Source organism: Sylvia atricapilla, chromosome 12, assembly GCF_009819655.1.
Source record: "Sylvia atricapilla isolate bSylAtr1 chromosome 12, bSylAtr1.pri, whole genome shotgun sequence".
NCBI lineage: Eukaryota > Metazoa > Chordata > Aves > Passeriformes > Sylviidae > Sylvia > Sylvia atricapilla.
Window position 1 is genome coordinate 9003820 of NC_089151.1, and position 15997 is coordinate 9019816.

The 15997-nt window shown below is 46.0% G+C and overlaps 1 protein-coding gene across 2 annotated transcripts; it reads right to left on the reverse strand.

Annotated features, from left to right (window-relative positions):
- Positions 1–3874: 3874 nt before the first annotated feature.
- On the reverse strand, positions 3875–14427 carry B3GNT9 (UDP-GlcNAc:betaGal beta-1,3-N-acetylglucosaminyltransferase 9). 2 transcript variants are annotated; one of them, XM_066327803.1, is made up of 2 exons: positions 14333–14427; positions 3875–7226 (listed from the first exon to the last, which is right to left on the reverse strand). In XM_066327803.1, exons 1-2 carry the CDS (start codon positions 14425–14427, stop codon positions 5915–5917), a joined length of 1407 nt encoding a protein of 468 aa, XP_066183900.1. In that variant the 3' UTR covers positions 3875–5914. The 2 variants fall into 2 exon arrangements, with proteins under 2 accessions (XP_066183900.1, XP_066183899.1); XM_066327802.1 differs by lacking the exon at positions 14333–14427 and adding an exon at positions 8018–8047.
- Between the last annotated feature and the right edge of the window lie 1570 nt (positions 14428–15997).

The following is a 15997-nucleotide window of genomic DNA, read 5'->3' on the forward strand; positions in this document are numbered from 1 at the left end:
AGAAGTTTGTGTGTGTGTGCTTAACTTGAATATTGCAGTACTGTCCACAGTATTTCATTTGTTTACACTTAATATAACTGATTGTTGTGCCCTTCTTTAAGGAGGTGAAGCTGACGTTTCTTCCCATATTCTTCAGGCCTTCAAGCAGTCCCTGGGCTCCTGTGATGGCTCCAGGCAGTGCTGTATAAATGAGTGCTGCTGTGTAATACTAGAACCCTCTGTTCCCCAAAATGCAGTTCCTGACAAGAAAAAGCAATCTTCTGTTGCCAGGAACAGTCACATTTTTAATTCTAAACAGATTTTTTTTTTTTTTTTTCTGAGAGTAATCATATGGTGTGTGAGAACTGATTCATGTGATCATGATCATTCATATTCCAGAGCTCCCATCCAACCTGTTTAAAACAAAACCTTTCAGCACTACAGGAAGATGGTGATTCATCATTGCTTTTGGGGCTGGCTGGAGGTTAGGGGCCAGCTGCTGTCTTCCAGAAGGAAAGCAAGGGTGTTGTTGTCCCCTTCACACTGACTGTCTGCCTGCTGTTAGAACTTGTTAGTCACTTAACCACTCTATGCCAGAACTCCTGTTAGGGTTTTGTGTTTGGCGGCTCAAAATGTACATTGAGAGTAAATCTGCATGTGTGAGTCAGTGTGGCTCTTACTTTGAAAGAAATGTTATGTCCAAGCCTCTCTGCTTTCTTTCTCCAGAGTATTTGGGCAAAGACCAAGTAGTCAGATTTGGCACAGTTTCACATGGACTGATGATGTTCAGAATAATTTTTGATGTTATGATGCAAGAAACATTATTCCATGCGAATTACGATTGTTCTGTGCCAACTTTTACCCGATAAACACCTTTTTTAAAAACCTTGATTACACCAGTGCAAAGCCCCCCCCTCTCTGCCTGACTCTGTCAGACACAATCTGACACAGCACATGTAGCCAAATAAATACCTCACTGTGTGTCTGGAGTTAAAATACTGGTAAGTTCTGGTTGGTTCTTTTCATGTGAAGTGTGAACCAGGTTGTTTCAGAGAGAAGGTAAGGCTGAAGTAATACAGGGGAAAATGAAAGATGGAGCTTACTGCAGATAAAACTCTTAAGCATTAAAAATAGGGTCAGTGAAGCAGAGCTCATGAAGGAATTGTTTTTGTGGGGAGTGTATGTGTTAGAGGGCTCAAGTGCAACTTAAATACCATATTCTTTGCCTATGTGAATTTTTGCTGTAACTAATAAAGTCACTGTTAAAATGTTTCTCTGCCAAAGCTTACATCCCATCTCTTGTTTGTGGGGATGTCTGTTTTTCCAACAGGTAAAATTATTTCTCCTCATTATCTGGAAAAGCTGAGTGCTTGAAACAGCAGGAAAGGTAAGCTGGAGTTTGCAGAGTAGGGCACTCTGTGTGGTGTAAGATACCATTATTACACTAATTTTTGTTCTGGACTAGCTGTAATGCTTTAATGTAATCTTTCCTATTTCTTACATTAGTGAGTTCCCCTTTAAATTTTACTCCTTTAGGTATTTTAAAATACTGCATATTGCAATTCTGGAAGCTGGTTTTAAGTGCCTTAATGCTTTACACCTACGCTACATATATATATATTTTTTTCTCCCTGAGTGCATAAGTTTCAATCTCCTATTACCCTTCAGAGAGACATTTAGTTTAAATACCAATCACTAAAACCCCTGCATGATTATGGAATGTGTAGTCTAATCAGCTAAATCATCAAGTCAGCCTGATTTTCTGTATTCCCTTTCCCCCTCTGCTCCTCTCAGAAGAACTGCAGCCCTGAAATCCTGAATTTACCCTGTCCCTTGCTGTGTAGCTCTGCTGCACCCACAAGTAAGGGAGGATACAGAGATTATTCCACCCTTTTCTGCTTCTATGGCTGAAGACACCATTTGTCTTATTACCACTCCTTGATTCCCAACCAGCTCAGGCAGCCCCCCTGGGACAAGGCTGTCACTGCAAACCTGTTTTATGTTTTTTCCAAGGTTTTAGCACATGGATTGTCAACAGATGGGCTGGGAAAGGGAGGGGGAGAGAGAAGATCCGTGAGCTGAGTCTGAATGGTTTGGCGAGCATTGGGCTGGCCAGGAATGGTGGGGGAGCTGTTAGCCACTCTGGAAGGAACACAGCTGCCCTCTGCTTTGGATTTACTTTCCTCTTTACTTTCCCTCCTCATTCCTCAGTATGGTTTCCTTACTGATCATAAATGTAGAAAGTAATGAAAAATTGTATTTAAAAGTTTTACTGGTATTTGAAACTGTCACTGCAGTTTGTAGCATCATTAGGGAAAACATGGTGGGCTGATTGTCTGGGCTGCTGGGTGCTGAGACCTGCAAGTCCGGCTGGAAGAGGTACAGCTCAGGAGATCAGCAGTTTTTCATGCTGGGCTTCGGGACAGACTTTTTTTCCTCTCTGATCTAACGGTCTTTCAGCATTCCCCAGGGAATGTTCTCAGTGCTGATATTTAGTGAAGGTTCTCAGAGCTGTTTGATTATTTTGTACTGTTTGAGTTTGCAGTTGAAGGTTTGCTTCTGAGAACCTGCTGTAGAAAGATGAATAATTAAGCTGCAGACAGGAAGCACAAGGTTTTAATACTGAATTGCTTCAGAGTCCTCTTTGGCTTTCTTTTTTATGATGTCTGAGTCTGCAGTGGCTTGACCAAATGATGGATCTTGGCATTCACTACCAGTTCATATGTCCAGAGATGCACTTGGAGATGCTGAATGTGAGGCTCAAGCCAGCTCTGCTCGTTATAGTGACCAAATCTGGCTACTTATGTACAGCAGGAACAAAACTTGACTCTGTGTGGATCCTTGGGACTCAATAAAACTTACTGTACTCTATTAGTTTCAGAAGTTTATACTGAGAAAGTCTGCTTGCCTTGTTTGCTACTGGTAGAACCCACTTAGGATGTTTTTATGATGTTTTCTTTTCTTGTCCTGGGTTAGTCATGAAAAAAATTGCCAAGCAAAGATTTATAGCAAGCATGACTGGTGCACTCAATTAGCCAGATAATAAAACCTACTCAGAATGTCATTCTGAAAAGGATGGGTTTGGGTTTCTGCGATGCATCACAAAGGTTGGTAGAGGGCCCTTCCTGCCAGTTCTCATACATATCTGGGAGTTTAAGATTTTCTTAAACCTCATCCTTAAGGAAACAATCTTCAGCTTGGGTGAAGTCAAAGCCTTTGCCTACTGTAAGTAGAATTCAATAGACTGCAGGGGTTGCAGCACAGCTCCTCAGCATTTCCCCAGAGCATTATGCTCACATATGGCATCTGTGAACTTCCAGCTCAACTGCAGAGGCAAATGGAAACTTAAAGCCAGGTCAAACAGGCCATGCAGCAGAGGCTGGAGAACAAAACCAGATGGATCTGTCATCAAGAGAGACTGGTATTCACTGGATAAAAGAAATGAGCTTTTCTATAGACTAAGATAATGGAGTTTACTCTAGTTCTCTTTCTGCCATCGGGGCATGTGCTGGCACAGACTGTGTCAACACAGATGTTGAACAACAACTTTGATCTGGGACAAAACACACTCATTAATGCGATGCTGTGGATAGACTGCAGATCTGAAGGCATTATAGAGGGAGGAGCCAATCTCTGCATCTTCAAGTGTAAAAGGAAACACTTAAAAGGACTGCTGAACCTGACTAGCTACCTTATAGAGAATTGCAAGGTAAACTCTGTTTATTTTTCTGTTGTTGCTATTAAATTAAGTCCAGCATGAGGAAAGACTTACCAAGTTATCCAAAATAATGAATAATGTATTTTTCATGTTACTGTCTTATGAAAAATTCCTGTGGTTTTAGACTTACAACATGTGTGCAGGTGTACTTGACAAACTCACTCTGACAACTAGAGGCACGTCCGCATGCTGTCTTTTAATGGTGGTATAAATAATTTCCCAAACTGTGAACTACTCACAGGTAATACACTTCTGTACAATATCATAAATACACAAATATCACACATGTTAGCTGACAGGGGTGGGGGTGACTGTCCTACCAGTGAGGCTTTGGCTTAGTTCCACACCCTGCAAAGCTCCTTGTGAAGCTCACGTGAATATTTTGTATTTCAGGATTGCATCCTGAAAATATCCCAAATGTAGAAATCTTTCAATTTCTATACAACTGACCTTATCTTGGAGATACATTATTGTAGGGCTTGAGCTGATGATGGAGATTACTGATGTGTAAGGCTGTTTGTAGTCTGCCACAGACACTCCCAGCCTGCAGTTTTCTCTGTGCATTGTTAGTACCAGTACTGAGCCCAAACTGCTGCAGGCTGGGAGGGAGCTTACACACGGATATGAAATGCAGCTGTGCTGCAGGCTTTGTGCAAAAGAAAGGAGCTTTAGGCTTTTATGACTGTAGTTTCCTTTGAAGCTGTGTGGATGTGCCATCCTGAGAGATTCTCTGAAGGACATGAGTTTTGTTGAGGGAGTAAAAAGTTGTAAAAGAATTAACAAATACAGTATCAGAGGTGAAATCAGGCTCTTTGCCCCATGAATTTCATAGCTTTTTAACCCTGATATAGAGGAATTTACTTCTGCTTTGGTGTCTGATAAAAGTATATTCTTCTAAGGTAGTCTGCTGTTGGGAAAAACAAAATGCATCAAAGTCTGGACTATACTTTGAAAAATTGAGCAATTCAGTGTTCTTGTCTGATGCTTAAAATACTTATAAAGTTCCCAAGTGAACCTTGGAAAGTCCAACAGAAAGATTGCTGTGTGGTTTTGATTTCTTGCAGTAAGTTTAGATGGACTTTTATTCTGAAGTCCTTTTGTCTGAAAACTTTCTCCCTTCACATGACACCCACAGCAGTATGAAAGTCCTGGCTGCTCTCTGCAGCTGATTGTGCTAAGCAAGAGCACCAAAGTCTGTAAAAACCAGCTCAGTCCACTCTTTGGTTTGAAGCAGCTCCCACGTGTGATGCAAGCAGCAGCTCTGTGTGGGGTTACACAAAGGCCAAAGGATCTCTCCAGATGCAAACCTTCTGAAAATCTGGGTCAGATCATGAGAGCGATCAAATACTGTTGACGACTTTTGAATTTTCCCTGAATGTTAGTCAGTGTAGTGCAGAGAGCCTGAGCTCAGGGAAGTGCCAAAACCTCCTCCATTTGGTCCCCTGAATCCTGAGCATGTCAATAGAGCAGATACTTGAACTGAGAAGAATGATGAAAAATCAAAACTCAAAGTGATCGACTCGACGTTCTTGTCCTTTCTCTAAAAGCCCTTTGTAAGTCTGCTCCTTTCTAGTTGTCTACTTACCTGTCCTTTGCTCCACCAGCCATGCCAGCCTCAGCTTCCAGTTTGATTTCTTGTAATCCGCCTGAACTGCAACTGCAGGAGCTCATTTCAACAGCTGTTTGTTGTTCTCTTCTTAGGAACTTTTCCTGTGGAAAACCAACCAGGCAGCAATGATGTGATCTGAGCAGACACTAACGGGACTTGATTTCCTGTACTCTAGTTACTGTTTGGTCATTTTTCAATGAGTCCAAGTCAAGCAGCAAGTTGACAATGTTCCCTGTGCTCCCCGGTGTCTGTTCTTATCCTATGTCTTCTTTCATTTCTCACTCTTCTAACAATGCTGAAAAATCTCCAAGGACCTCATTTTTCAATGTGCTTTTACACATTGTCCCACTAAGCACTACTATAATCCTAATAAATAATAATAAATTATATAGATGTTACAATTATTTGGACTCATTAGTACAGAAGGACCCATATGATATGTATGTGCAAGTGTGGAATTTGGGCAAATTCCTGTTATTGTTTATTGTCCTCTCTTAACGTTGTAAATAAGATGTGCTAAAATACTCAGGAAGTTGGTTTGTTGGGCTGCTTCAGTTCCAGGCTCCCTTTCTTGGCTGGTGTGCTGTGTGTGCTGCACTCTGCCTGCATTATCTGAGGGGTGATGCTGGTGGTGTTATCTGAGCTTTCCTCTTCCATTGGAAGGGCTTCCTCACCTGCTTCTTCTGAGTGCAGGAAAGCCGTGGGCTGTGGAGCAGGTTCCACATTAGCCAGACCTCAGCAACTTTGAGGCTATGAACTACCATGAGATCTTTGTAAAAACAAGGATCAAACGTCTGTAGGTGTGGGGCAGCAGAAGGCTTAACAATGCCAAAGGTCTTGAATCCTTCGTGTAAAATGGGCTTGAGGTTGATTCTCTGTAAGCACATGCCCAAAAAGACATCATCAATGGGGAACAGCTCCACCTCTCTGCAAGCCCTGGAAAGCTTCCTCATGGTGCAGCTGGACAGCAAAAACCCTCCTCCTCCAGCGTAGGCGGGGTAGATGCTCAGCCCATACATGGTCTCTGGGATGTAGTATTTGCTCTTCTGCACGCGGATGGGACGGGCATTGTAGATGATGTCCCCAACAAAGAGGTCTTCAGTGGGATCGTGTCTCTTGAGGAAATCTACAATGTTCTCGACATTGACAAAAACATCGGCGTCACCTTTAAAAATAAATTTCACGTTATGGCAGAATTCGGCAGCCCAGCTCAGGAAGTGGATCTCCTTCAGAGTCAGGTTGAAGAAAGTGTCCATGAAGTCCCAGAGTAAAATGTCCCGGTATGTCTGACTCTCCTGGTGCATCAGGGTCTCCCACGTTGCCAGCGCTGTCCTGTTCTTTGGTGTTCCTAGGAGGAACACTCGCTGGATCTGCTCCCCATTCACCAAACCCTCCCGGCCCCAAGTCTTCCGGACAATCTCACGCCTGTCAAAGTCTTCAACTACTGATTTGATAGCAATGAGCAGAAAGGGACCTCCTGGTGTTTTTTGGCATTTCCTGGGCTGGTTAATGAGGAGATTGAAGTTCCTGTTATCCTTGTTTAGGAGGTAGAGCTTGAAGTTAAAGGCAGAATCAGTCAGCGGGGGTGCAGTGGTAGTGTGGACCCTGGTTTTGGCCACTTCTGTTTGTCTCATGACAGGGGTGACTTGGGGTCTAGGTGCAGTTGCCTCTGCTGGCATCAGCCTCTGAGGTGCTCTGGGACTGGAGATTATTTTTGGTGCTACTTGAGGCTTGTTCTGTGTTGGCTCCTTCTTTCCTGCCGGGACTAAATGTTCCAGTTGGGAGAAGAGCAAAGAACAAAGCGCTACCAGCAAGAAGAGGGTACAGATCACATCCCCTTTGAGGCGAACTCTCATTGTCTCTGCGGTGTTCCTGGGACTGTTAAAAGCTGTGTTTGAGCTGCCTGGCACCACTGTCCATCTGTGAATAAACACAGAGTGAGGATTTGGAAGGTCTGAAGGAAGCAGGCAAGGCTAACCGAAACATCATTTAAAATCCCAGCAGCAAAGCACATTTTACTCACACAAGCACAGAGATTTTGAGGAACTTGCCAAAGGCCCACAGGGTTGCAAACTTACTGCTGATCCCAGTGCCAGCTCTGTGACTTGGTTAGTTCAGTCACTAAGCAGTCATCCATCATCCTGAAAACCACTCTCTAAGCACAAAATCCTGCATCCCTCACTGCTGAACGTGTTTTGTCATGTCAGAGATTTCGTTGGGAAAAGCAAAGTGGAAAATGATGAATGATGCCATTCTCCAATAAATAATCACCTTTTTTTTTCTAGCTTGACAACCATTACTTGCTGCTTTTACCCTTTTTGACTCAAACCAGGGAGGCCCAGAGCTGACTGCTGAAGGGCAGACTCTTCATGGCAGTTGGTGTTTCCCTGCACACGGAGCCAGCTTTTGTTAAAGCAACTGTGATTTGTATTCAAAATGAATACATTGGGTACAATCTAGAATTCACACAGGACCATTCTCCTGCCAGTATTCCTTATAAAATATTAAACCATTGTAAGTAACTTCCATTAATAAGGTTAGAAGGGGCCATGGGTGTTTTTTCCTCTGCCAAACCACCCTAATCCCTAAGTGAGAGGTAGGGAAATAAATCCCAATATGCAGAAGCAAAACAGAACATGGCGTTAGGAAAATTTTGTTCATGTATGATAGATGAAGCTGCCTTTTGAAATACAGGATTTTTCCTCACTTACACTTTTCCTGGAGATCTTCTGTCTTATTTGATCAGTTCTTCATCTGCAAACGAAATGAGAATGAAAGATTAGTAAGAAGGCAGGAAGCAGCAGGTAACCATAGCTCAGAGAAAGAGCTGGTTTGGTGTCTGCAGCTCCAGCAAAGGCAGGTTCTCCCTGTAGGTGCAGCCACTCCCTGCAGCAGAGCTGGACAGAGGGACCCCACAGCTGCTCCAGGAGGAGGTGAGTGACCATCACCATTCCTACTAACCTCAGCAAGAGGGAAGTTAAGCCCAACCCAAAAGTTTTCCCACAAGTGCACATAAGTATTTTGTACACCCACTAATAATGTATCATGTTCATATGTGATTTGTGGCTCTCTTTTGCCTGTGCTGTACTAATAGAAGTTACCTGTGAAGCATTACACTTTTCTGTCTTGGATTAGCTGAGATCATATCCCAAGATGACTTCTGGGATAAAAAAGCTGGAGAGGAACTTTTGACAAGGGCATAAGTGGTAGGACAAGTGCAAATGCTTGGTAAGAATTTGGTGGTATTTGTTTTCAGCAAACCTCATTTTACTGTTCTGGATGGGATCACCTGCTAATTGTTCATTAACCATCAATTCTGTATCAGCCATAATGTTAAATTTTCGAACTCAAAATTAGATTGATGAGTCTGTAACTATGAAGTAATAAACCAGTGGCACCTGTTGTATCTAAGCAATACTTCAAGACCTATGAGGAAGAAAAGTTATTACTTGAATTATTACCAGCTGATTTCTTGGCCAAACCCTTTAAAATTCTTAGATGCACATCATTTGGACATCGTTACTTAAATACTGTGCTTTTTCATTACTGCTTAACTTCACCTTCAGTTACTGTTGAGAGTATTTCATCATCATGTACTACTGCATATCTTTTTCCCAAGTACAGCTCCAAAATGTTTACTGACATCATCTGCTTTGTCTCCATTATTTATGAAATCATTATTTTGGAAAACAGCATATCCATACCTTGCTGTAAGGCTCTTTGCATTCCTGGTAGATTTAAAATCACTTTGGCCTTGTCCTAATGACCATGTTTTTTCCTTAGGCCCTGTTTCTTGCCTTTTTCTGCCCTCTGATAGAGGCTTTTCTTAATTTGTCAGCTTTTTTTGTTTACTTTTCACTCCTCGCCTAGGCGAGGCAGATGTTTTCACTGGCATAACTTTGATACTAATAGCAGGGTTGAACAATTTTCTCAGACTTGTAAATTTTTGTTCAAGTGTTTAGGACATTCAGGACCTGTTTTCTGTTTATGTTCTTTCTGCCACGTGGCTTGGCTCATAACTATGTTCAGCCTCATGAGACAGTCCCTCCTGACACGTATAGGATGTTGGTTTGCATTTTACATCTGAAGTCCCGTCTCTTTCTTCACAGTAATAGCAAATTTCTTTTTCCTTCTCTATGCAAAAGTTTGATCTCATTTCAACTGCCAGGCTCCAGATGGTAATTAAGGAGCTGGATGAAAATCCTGGCTTTTTTTCTGTGTTTAATGTTATCAACAAGGGTTTGGAATAAAATGCGTGTGTCATGAAACTTGTAATTTCCATGGCTTGCAGATTTATACTGCCAGCATCTCAGAATTTGGCAATAAGTGCCCTTGGAAAAGCCAAGAAAAACCCTGAACTGTTACAAGCCCGGGCTGATAGCCCAGATTTTCCTCTGTGTTTTCTTTTATTGAAAGTAAAAGATCCGAAAGAGTGATTTCCATGCTGAAATAAAACAGTTCAGTGCTGAATATAGACCTCTCATTTTCGAAAAAAGTTGCCAGCCCTTGAAGTGATTCCTTGACCTAATTATATGGATTTTCCAGTCTTTGTTAGGTATTTCCTTCTTTGGAAGGAAAATACCCTTGATTATTACAGTGGTGTAAGGTCTGTCCATGGATGTCAGTGTGGGAAAAGCTGTTCGGCTCTTAAATACAGAGGGACTGATGATTCTGGCAGACCCTCTGGTATGTCCTAGAGCCAAAAAGATTATTCATCCACCTTGACACCACGGGAAAAGAATTACAGGGCTATCAAAGTGAGCAGGAAATATCTGATGCCAAACGAAAGAGATGAGAGCACAGCAGTGTTTCTCAGCACAGCCCATCCCTGAGTGTCTGCATCTGAGGCACCTCTGCTTCCTACGCTGCGGTGGGGAGCCTCCATCCACCTGTGAAATGGAGCTGGGCTTGCAAACTGCTGCATCACTCAGTGCCTTGAGGAATGGCCTGGCTGCCAGCACTGCCTCTTGTGTCCTCCAAGCTTGGAAAATCAGGCAGCTGTCCCTCTTTGTGCTGGCTGGCTGGGGATGGATACAGAGTGGTGCTGAGTCTGGCTTGGCTTGTCTGAACGGGATAATGGCGTTTGTCTCCCCAGGACAGCAGGTCCTGGGGAAGGCTGGGGATGTTGCATCCTGGGCTGAGCACCAGTATGTTAGAGGGCTGAGATGGGCAGCAGGAAGAGGTTGACAGGTCCCATATCCATGAAGTGGCAAGATGAGGAGCTCACAAATGGGGAATGAGTTGGAAGAACCAAGGGGGCACAGCCTGCACAGCCCAAGAGACAGCAAAAGGCTGGAGGGCTGGAAGTGGCCAGAGCTGGGCATGGCACCCTGATGAGCATCCAGGAAGGGAATTTGACCTGTGCTGTTGCACACTTGGGCAGAGGGCCCAGTCCTCTGCCTGGTTTTCATTTATTTGAGAGAAGGATTCTGAAATATGGCCAAGAACAACTGCAATGAAAGCAGTCAAATGACGATTATAAAAAAAAATTGTTAGCCCTTCATTCCCAGTTGAATGATGTGAAGCCTTGAGCTCACCCTGGAAATCTTCTTTTGCAGTACTCATCACATCTCCATCACTTGGCACTTCTGCTCAGGGCCAAAGTGGGAAAAAGTTCTCTGGATCCTGTCCTCAGATTCAATCAAGAAGCCTTGGTGATTCTGGCATGCTGCTTTGTGCCTTGAGGAATGGTTATTCAATCCAGCCAGCCCTGGGAAAAGCAGCTGAGATAATCAAGCTGCAAACATGATGCACTGAGCACAGGGGCACAAAATCAGCAGAGAGCTCTGCTGCCCACTCATCCCGGCCTGGCTCACAGAAACATCCCTCCCCACCCAACACAGCTCTGGGGTGTCCTCAAATCAGCTGCTCCCTGCTGCATGGGAAGTGCCTCCAGCTCCCTCCTCACTCCCCTCCTCACTCCTGACACTGGAGCTGCCACTCCAGTGTGTAGTTCCTCTGCCTCAGAAGAGTCCTAACACTGTTCAAGAAACAATAATGATATACCCTATGCCCATGCTGCAGCTGGGGCTGTGTGAAACATTTGTGCAGGTGAGCTTTATTCCAGCAGAGCAGGATGCTGACTCCAAGAAGCCTGCACTGCCTGAAGCCCTGGAGGCTGCAACTCCCCCCTGACACCCTTGGTCCCATCGTCTGAGCCCCTGAGGGCTGGCTGTGTTTGACTACTGTGTCTGCACCAGTTTAGTTCAAACGTCTTGCTGAACACATGGACATGGGAAGTGTTGTTTTGGGTGAGGAATCACACATTTTGCCCTCTTCAATCTGCATTGAGCTGCCATCCTTCTCCTACCCTTCTACAGGAACCTCAAGTGAAGTGCAAAGGCTTCAAGTTCTCAATCTAGTGCTGGCAAAACCTCATCTGGGCTCTTTGGGATACCCACTGGGAAATGTGTCAACTTCCAGCACTGACATATGTGGGGTCATGTAGGTTGGGTTTGTTCTGCCCCACATACAAAAACTTGCATGTAAAAACTTGAGTTTAATCATTTAAGCTGGGTTTGAAGTGCTTGAAAGGGAAAAGTGTGTTGGAGCAGGGGAAGGAGCCATGTTCTATTTCTGTGTTTGGGTGTCATGTAATGGGTTTTATTCCTGCATGATTTTGAGCTTTCTCTCTTTCTCTCTCTCTCTTTCCTCTATCTGCCCCCTCTAGGCAAAGCCAATAACCTCATCAAAGTTATGGCTTTAAGTGGCCCTGGTGAATGAACAACTCCTCTCTGCATTTCAGGGTATTTGTGAAGAGGTCTCAGTTGGAGTTAGAGGATTCTAAAGTGATGCTGAATTATTTGATCATCCTGATTAGAATTCAGAGGTGGCTGAAATAGAAAGACCCCTTTTGGCATGTGGGTAAGTGCAAAGCCCTAGAAAAATGAAGTAACCAGAAAACTCGCTGCGCTGCCTTACCAGGTAAAAACTCATCCTATTTAGCTGCTAACAAGTTCTGAAGTCTATAAAAAAACCGAGAGCAGGCTGTAGGATTTAATTAGCTGAGTGTCTTGAGAGCTATCCCAGGAACTGGGTTCATGAACCAGAACCAGGGGCCACAGTGAGAGAGGCAGAGGTGATGGCACAGCTCGGACACGGCTGGCCAGTGCCACAGTCACAGCACTGCAGCATCACTGCTGCTGTTATTTGCTGTAGCACCTGGAGGCAAAAGCTCTGTTGAGTCAAATACTGAGGAAGCAGGTAACAAAAATGCAGGCCCGGCTCCAAAGACAATTTCCAACTTTTCCTGTCACAGCTGCTTTTCATGGCATTTTAAATTTTTTTTTCAGGCCAGAGCAAACGAATGAATGAGATCCATGCAGTTACAGGACAGGGTGCCTTATTTATCTGCTTGCCTCAGTACTCAAATACGTGGCTTGATCAGCTTCCCAGCTGCCTGGTTCCATTTTATTGCAGTTTCTTCTGTTGGCACTGCCAGCTTTCCTTTTGCAATGCCAGTCACGTTGGATAACTGCTTGCAAATGGCTGCTGCGGTTGCCTTCTTTCACCTTCCACCCCAGTCATGAAGCTTTTATGAAATGTACAAACTTAAGCATAGAGGAACTGCGGAGCTGCTGTGTGAAGGCTGCTGAGATGGCTGTTCCCATGTGCACAGGTCCCAGAAAGGAACTTGCCCCTCCTCGCTGGGGACTGGTGCGGTCCCAGGGCAGCTGAGCAAGGGAGCCCTGCTGATGCTGGGCAGGACCAGCTGCCTGCAGGACTGAGATCCAGAAAGGCTGGCTGCCAGCACTCTGCTCCCCCTGCCCTGCTGGCCCAGTGTAAGTCACTCAGGCACAGTTTGGGGGCTGCAGCTCGTTTAAGCTTTCTGTCCCTTTTGGGGCAGCAGCCGTGGGGGCAGTGCCTGCGCAGGACTGGGCTGTGCCAGGCACCAGGGCTGGGCCCAGCAAACAGGGAAAATCCAGCTCCCCCAGAGCACAGCACCACATCTCTAACCAGAGTGCTCAGCCCCCTGCAAGGTAGGAGAAGGTAATGCTCAATGACCTTCTGCAGGCTCAAAAGCCTCCAGAGGTACTTTCCTACCGAGATGCAGTCTTGGTCATTAGGAGTCTGATTTTCAGAAAGGCAAAGGGCTCAGCAGCTCAGCTCACACCCTGAGTGCTTTGGGGGAGACAGGCCCCTTCTGAGTAGACACGGTGAGGAACCTGCCATCTCTCTTCCAAATATTAATTTCTCTGGGCCCCAGGAGGGGAATAAAGCCCTGTGAGGGGGTAAGTAACAGTCCCACTGAAACGAACACCTTCCTTTCCCAGCCCTCCCCAGGCTGCAGTGCTTGCCACCTCTTCAGCTCCCAGACCCTCTTCTGATAAATAATTGGCCCAATGCACCCCCAAACCCAAGCAATTGCAGTGCAGTAGCATGGATGTATTGTTACACCCAGGCTCACATGTGAGAGGAAGTACATGTTAATGTGCCCCACTAATTTCAAGATTATGCCTAACACATAAGTTTCTCAGAATCTGCCCAAAAGCTATTAAAAAATATGATCAGTAACTGCCTGTTTCACAGGGGCTAAATTATTTTCAATCCTTGTGGTGCTAGAGAGCTTGAAAATTCCCATGTTTTGCTCAAAGCATACCACAGCGTAACATGGGGAAGATCCATGTCCTTTTACTGATGAAAAATAGCTCGTAAATGTAACATCCCACCACTGGAACATGTTTGTGGTTGGGAGGAAACCCTGTCTCAGAGCACTGCAGGCATTGTCTGAAGAAGCCCCACACTTCTGTAAAAACAACCTGAACATTCAAAGAAAGTTCTTTGGAAAGTGAAGTGTAAAGTAGATGTTTCAGGGCTGGAGCCTGCGTGTTCAGAGCCTGCAGCCGCCCCTGCTGCGTGTTAACCATCACGGTCCAGGTTGCTGCATGTAGCAACATTCAAGAGCAACAAGGCAAAAAGAAAAGCTGGGAGAAAAGGGAAGCAGTAAGGACAGACTCCAGTCCACCCTGCTCGCTGCACAGCTCTCCCCAACCCACCCAGATCAAACACACTTAAAAGATACTTACATCCCATTTGATAGCGCTGATCCTGTGTCCCCTCGGTAATGTCTGTGCAGCGGGCTGCCAAGTAGGCACATCTGGATGTAGTTAGCGAGAGACATTCCTCAGCCTTCCAGCGAAGCCGAGGGAACCCTGGGGGCGCGGAGCAGCGCCGGCGGCTCGGGGCCCTTCCCCAATGGCAGCGAGCGGGGCTGGGAGCGGGCTGGAACTGGGCTGGAACAGGGATGGAACGGGACCGGGAGCCGGCTTGGGAACGGGGCTGGGAGCGGGCTGGAGCGGGCTGGAACTGGGCTGGGTGCAGGCTGGAACTGGGCTGGAACAGGGATGGAACGGGACCGGGAGCCGGCTTGGGAACGGGACTGGGTGCGGGGCTGGGAGCGGGCTGGAACTGGGCTGGATGCAGGCTGGAACTGGGCTGGAACAGGGATGGAACGGGATGGGAGCCGGCTTGGGAACGGGACTGGGTGCGAGCTGGAGCGGGGCTGGGTGCGGGCTGGAGCGGGGCTGGGAGCGGGCCGGAATTTGGCTGGGTGCGGGCTGGGAGCGGGCTGGTCCCCCGTGCGCGGCCCCGATCCCCGTGCGCGGCCCCGATCCCCCCGTGCGCGGCCCCGATCCCCCCGTGCGCGGCCCCGGTCCCCGTGCGCGGCCCCGGTCCCCGTGCGCGGCCCCGATCCCCCCGTGCGCGGCCCCGGTCCCCGTGCGCGGCCCCGGTCCCCGTGCGCGGCCCCGGTCCCCGTGCGCGGCCCCGATCCCCGTGCGCGGCCCCGGTCCCCGTGCGCGGCCCCGGGCCGCAGGCAGGGCAGCACGGCGGGCAGGGGAAGGAGCCGTGTCCCGTCCAAGCCCCGACACGTGATGGTGTCCCGCTCCAGCGGGACGGGGCGGAGGTGTCGAGAGAGACACCGCTCAGCCAGGTCGGGGACTGCACCATTTCTGCAAAAAGGCTGGTTTTTCCTTTTCCGTCCCCCGTAACTTTTTTCAATAGGAAATGTACTAATTTTTCTGAGTTTCTTTTTCTTTTCCTTTTATATCTTGGCTTTTTTCTTATAATTCCCTTGTGAGCATTTACCTCTGCAGAGAGTCAAATTGAAAACTAGAGGTTGGTTCCGAAGTTAAATCCACTTGGGGTGTTTTGTTTGGTTGGTTTTTGTTTTTTGGGTTTTTGGTTTGTTTTTGTTTTCCCTAGGAAAATGATGGGAGGAGGTGTGAGCCTAGCAGTGCAGACAGATTCAAGGGCCCCTCCAAAACCTGAAACAAACAAACAACAACAAAAAAAAAACAACCCACCCAAAACCCACTTTTTAAAAAATTTAATTTGAAATACTTCAAAACAATTTTTATTTGGAGCCAAATCTAACGTGCCATCAGTACTGATCTCCAGCTGCATGCAGCCATAGCACTTCCCATCCCCGCGGCTGTTTCTTTGTCTGTGCATTGGAAACAATGACCCTCATTCCTCTAGCAGAGGCCGAGCGCATGGAGAGTGCGCAGACCATGGCCACTTTAGGAAGCAAAGCTTTTCATTTACTCATCATAAGAGCAGGTTTTGATCTACTCTGTTGTTTTCACAAACACCTCTTTTTAAAACATAATATAAAAAAGCCCTTTTTGTAACCATCTGTGCTTTTTTTGATGTATTTTTTTATTTCAGCTCAAATATTGTGCTTTACTGAA

Coding starts and splice junctions, on each gene's coding strand:
- B3GNT9 (XM_066327803.1), bottom strand. CDS start 14,427: ATGTCTCTCGCTAACTACATCCAGATGTGCCTACTTGGCAGCCCGCTG. Junction 7,227..14,332: donor TCAGCGCTATCAAATGGGAT/GTAAGTATCTTT, acceptor GTTTATTCACAG/ATGGACAGTGGTGCCAGGCA.